Raw genomic sequence first — 6,271 nt, 5'->3', positions numbered from 1 at the left:
TGATTTTTCTGTACCTTTTGAGCTCCCCACACTCCAGGCTAAGAGTGGGGACCTGGCAGTGCTGGAGAACAGCTGGACTTGGTCTTTAACATCTCCCCCTACAAAATGACTCTATGATAAAAGCTAATTTTCTGTACCTTTTGAGCTTCCCACACTCCAGGCTGAGTTTGGGCTGTTGGTGCCCTGCAGCCTTCCTGATGTTTAGTGAGCCCGAGGTTGGTTAAATGCTGCTTGGGCACAGGGGGCTGTTAAACTCCTTCCTAGTCAAGTCACAGAATCATTTTGCTTGGAAAAAAGACCTTTAAGACCATCAAGTCCAACCATAAACAGTGCTAAGTAGTTAAAATATAAAAGGATCAGTACCCTCAGCAGCCCAGATCAGCAGCACCTGTCCCACCCAGGCACTGACAAACCACCCTGTCCACCCTCCCCACTCTCTCCAGGCCAACTCTTCCCAGCACAGCCTGGCTCCCACCTGGAGGCCACGGGACTGTTCAGTACCTTCATCTGAAGGTGCACCACTGACCCTGCCAGAGCCCATCTCCTCCTGGACACAGGGCCATGGAGCCCCCAGGCAGTCTGGGAGCTCCAGTGGCACTGAGCCACACCAGGGCTTCACAGAGTGACATCTTGCTGCAGAGCTCCAGCTTACAGACCAGCCATTCCAAGCTGGATAGGAAGGACTCCTTTGATCAAACCCATGGTGGACCCTTCCATCTCCAGCTCATTTGGCAGGTAGGGATGATGGGGCTCATGGCAGCATCCCCTGCCAACCCCCCCAGTTCAGAAGGCTGCTGGGGGATGCCAGTGACAGGGGCAGGGACTGCCCCTCACCACAAGCACAGCCACACAACCTGCAGCTCATAGCAGCAGGTGACACCTCCTGGTGTTACAGCAAGAGGTGGTGTCAGCAGGTTTGATTTCAGCCAAGGTGCACCCCAAAACCCCAGCACACATTCCATAACATCAATGGATGCAGCAAGCACTCAAGTTAAACACTAAACAACAAGTTGTAACCAAAACTTTAATCCCAAGGATCTCACAAAAGACATTTTACAAGTGACATGAAAATTCTTGTACAGTAAAGAAATGTTGAATTCATTGGTTTCACAACGTACCACCCCACACTCACCCCAGCTGTCAGTGCTGCTGTGGTTTGGTCTGCTCAGAGCTCCTGGACTAGATGGTCCACCACACATGAAGTACAAAGTCAACTGACCCTACTGCTAAAGATCTGTTTCACACAATAAAGCAGCTCAGCTCTGGGTAATGCAGTCCGGACTGGAGCTCTGCACAACACTGCAGCTCAGTTGTTCCCTCCCCATCCCTGACTGTGCCCGAGCAGCAGGCTCTGGAGCTGAGCACTGCTCAGGACCCCCACCCCCACGGGTGGGACGCTACGTTGCAAAAGGATTAATATTACAAATCATAGATCTGCTCAGAACCATATACAGATTCACATCTTTACATCTGCCACCTGTTACAAGATACAAGGAACAAAGCAAGTTCAACAGCTAAAACATTTTAAAAATGCACCAAGCTTTATGAAGTTTCAAAACAAAACAATGTTCTGTACATACTCCTCCTGTCCTTGGAGCTCAGGACTTCCTGTACACAGCTCCTTCCCAGAGTCCTATTTCCTCTCATTTGACCTGGAGCGACTGCAGAAGAACAGAGAGGTCAGTACCTGGCTGCCAAGGGCAGATTTTGCTTTAATCTCCACCCCAGCCCAACTCAGCAGGTATTTAAGGACTTTAAAACCACTGCTCATGTCATAAAACTGAGTGGTTTATGTTTCAAGGTGAAGACTTTCGTTAGGCACTAGAGATGATTCTCCACCACAACTTCAGCATTAAAGACAGGGGTACAGCTGTCCCCCCAGTGCTACCCAAGGCATGTGGTCTCCCCAGGAGCCATCCTACCTGCGGGACCTGGAGAAGGAGCGCGAGGGCTTGTGGTTCCTCTCCCGTGAGAGTGACCTCTCTCTTCTTCTGTCTCTGGAGAGGGACCTGTTCAGGGTTACAGAACAATATTATTCCAGGGCCAAAGGAAAGCTGAACCGTGCTACAAGGCTGGCTGAAGAGCTTCCCCCCACGAGTTCAGGGCTTTAACTGTTCTCCAGGGAAACCTGCTGGAGACTATGGCACAAGCCTTTCCTCCAGACAGGAATGATCAGCCTGAGCCACACCACACAGCTCGAGGTGTGTTGTGAGCAGGCACCTCTCCTCCACAGTTTAAATCTGCTCAGAGCCAGACCTCAGCTAACACTGTGTCCACGTGCACCCACAACACCCCTCAGCCACCCAGAGCCCCGTGCTGCAAAACTTAACCACTGTACATGGAATCCAGAAGCTTCTAAGATCCCAGCACCAAACTGTGTGATGCAGCTGGGTCATCACCTAATGCTCTGCAGTCCATGACAGCAGAATATGGTCCCATGTCCCTCACCACCTCACAGTAGCTGGAGGAGAGCAGGACATGAACACAGAAAAGTGGGGAAAACCTGTCAGGAACTTGGGACAGCTGCAGGACACAGAAGCCAACAACTTCCAGCCTTAACAATCCTGGAATCTCCAATAGCTGTGGAAATACAGGACCTTCAGCAACAGCACAGAACCCCACTGGTTTGGGTTGGAAGGGATCTTTAAAGCTCTAGTGCAGCATGACCAAAGCAAGGCCACCTCTCCCTGCTCCTGGAGCCTACCAATGCCCAGAGCCCAAACGTGAGGCTGGTTTGGTCTGTTTCTCCCCAGAGCCCCTGGACAGAGGTGTCCAGGCTGTGAGGACTGACGTACCTGCTGCGGCTGCGGGAGAAGCTTCTCCTTCGTGGTGATCTAGGACCAGAAAAAGACATGTCAGGCTTTTTATCCGTCCTTCCAGCATGAACGGGGTGAGGCAATTCCCAGCTTGTCAAACTCACTGTTGGGCCCCGGGAACGTGCCAAGAATAACTGGCATCCATCATCCAGTAAAAGGCATGGAAAGATTAGGCAGTAAAACAAAGCTCAGTGTCAACAGCACGTTTCCAACCAGGAACTCACTTTTAACTAAGAATGCTTCAGAGCAGAGTTGTCCAATGCAACACTTTCCATTTCAACTAAATACACTGCCCAGAACACCACACCAAAGTCCCACAAGTGGTTCCAAAAAAAAGTAAAAAAAAAAAATAGCACAGACCAAATGTTTTGGAACCCATGCAAGCCAAAAAGGTCCATAACAAGACATAAGAGATACCAAAGTGGAAAAAAGTGAAAATGAGCTCAGTGTAAATATTGATAATGCCATTAAGTGCTACATTAGAACTGCATATTTGTGATTGTCATTTTTTTAATGCCAAAAGAGTGTGTTTAGACTATTTTTTTTTTAAAAAAATTAAAAATACAAAAATAACCTTAGCTCGGCCCAGTTCATCCCAAAAAAAACTCATTGTTTTAAGTTTTGAAAACTGTTAGTAAAACCATTTAAAGGTGATAGGATTTTTCTGGCAAGGAAAAGCTAAGTAGGTTAGAGCTTTATTAAAAAATTTAGTTTGGCATCTCACATGCAAATATACTGGTTTTTACGTTATTCACAGTGTAAGAGCTTCCATATCACCCTTAAAAGTTCTCTCAAGCAACATATGTACGTTACCACTCAATTATGCACAGCCAGCCTTTGATTGAGAAAAGTAATTACTTATAAGCCGCTTACTCCTTATTTTAACCAGCAGTAAACTGTATAAGCAGGAAAAACTTACTAGTTTTTGGTTTCAACAAGCTAGAAATGGTGAGGTGAGGCTGCCGGACTGACTGCCAAGAAGAATTTGCTGAAAAGGTTTTGCCAGATGTTGCGTTGTATTTAGTTGGTTGGCGAAGGGGGTGTTGTGGATTTTTCCTGCTTTTTTGTTAGCCGAAGGCTGCTGCTGTAGTTGTTGTGAAGACATTTGGTAAATAAACAGCTGAGCTGATTGGCCGGGAATGTGTGGGCGGTCGAGGTGGCTGCTGCCGATTTGGTTAAGGTTGGAGAGAAGGCTGAGAGAAAACAGCATGCTCGGGAACCAAAGGGCGGTGCAACCTGACGACTGGCCATGCCTGGGTCATGTGAAACGACACCAGCCAAGCTGCATGGGGCGCGCTGGTCACATGACGCTGAAAGGGCTAGTTGGCTGGCTAATGCAGACTCAGAGGGTGGTGAGAAGAGACATGATGGTGACTCTGTAACGGGTTCATTTTTATTAATAGATGGACCAAAAAGCATAAAAAAAATGAAAAACAAGCCATCAGTACAACCGTCTATTAGCTAACAAATACTCCTAATGCGTTATTTTTCAACAGCAAAAGGGTAAAGCTCGAAACCCTGAACTCGGGAGGACTTCACTCACCTGCAACAGGTAAACTCAGTCCTGCAAAAACCACGCTGCACAGACCTAAACCGCCGGGCAAGCTAGTCTGGGGCCAAGAACGGCTCAGTTACCAAAAATCCTGCTAGATTTTAGAGCTGGGTTTGCAAACCTCAAGTGACAGGATCATCACACGCTGTTTTAAACTCCAAACTATCACTCACGTGTATAAAGATTCTAGATGTTTAGAGCAACTGTTACTCCATCTATTACTAAACAGCTGCCTACTTGGAAAGTACTCCAATTGTGCAAACAAAGCAGAGAAACATCGGGATGGAAATGCTAAGCTGCTGCATGTCATGTTTTGCCGTTATGGAATAAAGGAAAGGAACAGCCTAAAGTTGAAGTATGGGGAGGAAAGGGAAAGTGTGACTAGAAGATGAGCAGATTTTAGGAGGAACCAGAGTAAGTCCAGGACAGGGCGCTGACTACCCACTGGCACAGTGACCTAAGGACAAAAGCCAAAACATTCCACACAATTTAAGTTCACCTCGATTTTGTGGGGGGGGTTTGGGGGTCGGGTTTTTTTTTTTTTAAGCATTTACCATCTCCAAATAGTGATCTGACAGATGACCGTTATCCATCAACATGCTTTTAAAAAGCCTGCTTCTAGGATGCTAAGTGGTAACAGTGCCCAGAGCTCTACAGGGGCCCTTGGACCTCGGGTACCTGCGGCGAGGAGGAGGACTTCTCCGCCGATAGTCGTCTCGAGGGCGCCGGCCCCAGGAGGGAGGGGGGCCCCGGTTCCGACTCCGCTTCTCCCCGTTGGAGAGCTCCACTCTGACACGGCACCCACAGAGGGTTCTGGGAAAAGATGGACATGCGTTAGTGCTGCCAGGGTCGAGTCTGTGGGTGTGTGGAAGAAAAACCTGCAGGATCGAGGGGAACGGAGCTGGCAACAAGGGGAGAAATATCCCCCAAAGCACAGAGGAGTCAGGCTCAAAAAGCAGACTCCAGCTCGACAGACAGAAGGTTTGGCCACCTCTGCACGCTTGGCTTGCTACTGAAGCAAGGGGAGAAGGAACTGAGCAGAGTCTGTGATTATTTTTGCCTCTTTACAGTAACACCATCTTCAATCTAACCAATGCACACCAGGAGGTCCAGGTCATGTCTAACTTAAGAACCCAGCTCTTAAAATGTAAAATTAACTGTCCCAATGCTATTCCTGCACTAGTAGGAAAAGCTATTCTCATAGCACCATACAAGTATCACATAAACATGCCAAGGCCTTAGTTTTGCCAGTTGAAACTTCCCAATTTAAACTGTACCACTACCCACAATTTCTTTTATCTGCACCAGGAAAACCAAACACAGAAGAACATTTTACCTTCCATCTAGTTCTCTTACTGCATCAGCTGCATCTCGTGGATCTTCAAATTCCACAAAGGCAAAACCAGGAGGATTTCTTGCCACCCATACACTGCGCAGTGGTCCATAGTAGCCAAAAGCTCGCTCTAATTCAGTTTTGTTGCCATTGTTCCCAAGGTTACCCACATAAACCTTGCAGTCCAGCGGACAAGAGTCACGATGCATTGCTAGGACAAAACAAAAAGCTCATGGATATTTAACACTCGGCAAGTGTTTAAAAACTTACGAGGGAAGATATTCTACTGGCTGCTTCTCCAGGAACTTCAACAGTGATATGATCAGACGCGATAGAAACACTAACCTGTGTGGAAGGGGCAGGGGGTGGGAGTGTTTAAAAACGAACAAAAAAGGTAGCTGATATATAATAATCGTGATTGAAATTAGTTTACTTTCAAGCCCTCCAGCTTCGAAGGGGGGTGGCGGGGGAACCCCTGCCCTGGGTTCCAGCGGGGGCCGGGCCTGCAGGGGGACCGCGGCGCGGAAGAAGGGCTCCATTGTTCTCGACGCGGGATTCGGGGGGAGCTGC

General features: G+C 48.0%; 1 protein-coding gene across 1 annotated transcript; it reads right to left on the bottom strand.

Moving 5' to 3' along the window:
* Window positions 1–1,390: 1,390 nt before the first annotated feature.
* Window positions 1,391–5,910, bottom strand: SRSF3 (serine/arginine-rich splicing factor 3). Its single transcript, XM_008938061.1, has 5 exons — window positions 5,705–5,910; window positions 5,047–5,181; window positions 2,796–2,834; window positions 1,923–2,009; window positions 1,391–1,661 (listed from the first exon to the last, which is right to left on the bottom strand). Exons 1-5 carry the CDS (start codon window positions 5,908–5,910, stop codon window positions 1,634–1,636), a joined length of 495 nt encoding a protein of 164 aa, XP_008936309.1. The 3' UTR covers window positions 1,391–1,633.
* Between the last annotated feature and the right edge of the window lie 361 nt (window positions 5,911–6,271).

This window comes from Merops nubicus, unplaced genomic scaffold (genome assembly GCF_000691845.1).
Source record: "Merops nubicus isolate BGI_N331 unplaced genomic scaffold, ASM69184v1 scaffold34703, whole genome shotgun sequence".
Lineage (NCBI taxonomy): Eukaryota > Metazoa > Chordata > Aves > Coraciiformes > Meropidae > Merops > Merops nubicus.
Note: the sequence above shows the minus strand (reverse complement) of the source record. Positions and strands in the feature narration are given on the sequence as shown.

Excerpts from the sequence above, each read along its gene's own strand:
- SRSF3 (XM_008938061.1), bottom strand. The coding sequence starts at position 5,910 with ATGCATCGTGACTCTTGTCCGCTGGACTGCAAGGTTTATGTGGGTAAC. Across the intron at positions 5,182-5,704 it reads GTAAGAGAACTAGATGGAAG|AACCCTCTGTGGGTGCCGTG; the intron begins GTAAAATGTTCT and ends ATCTTTTCCCAG. Across the intron at positions 1,662-1,922 it reads TCCTTCTCCAGGTCCCGCAG|TCGCTCCAGGTCAAATGAGA; the intron begins GTAGGATGGCTC and ends GTTCTTCTGCAG.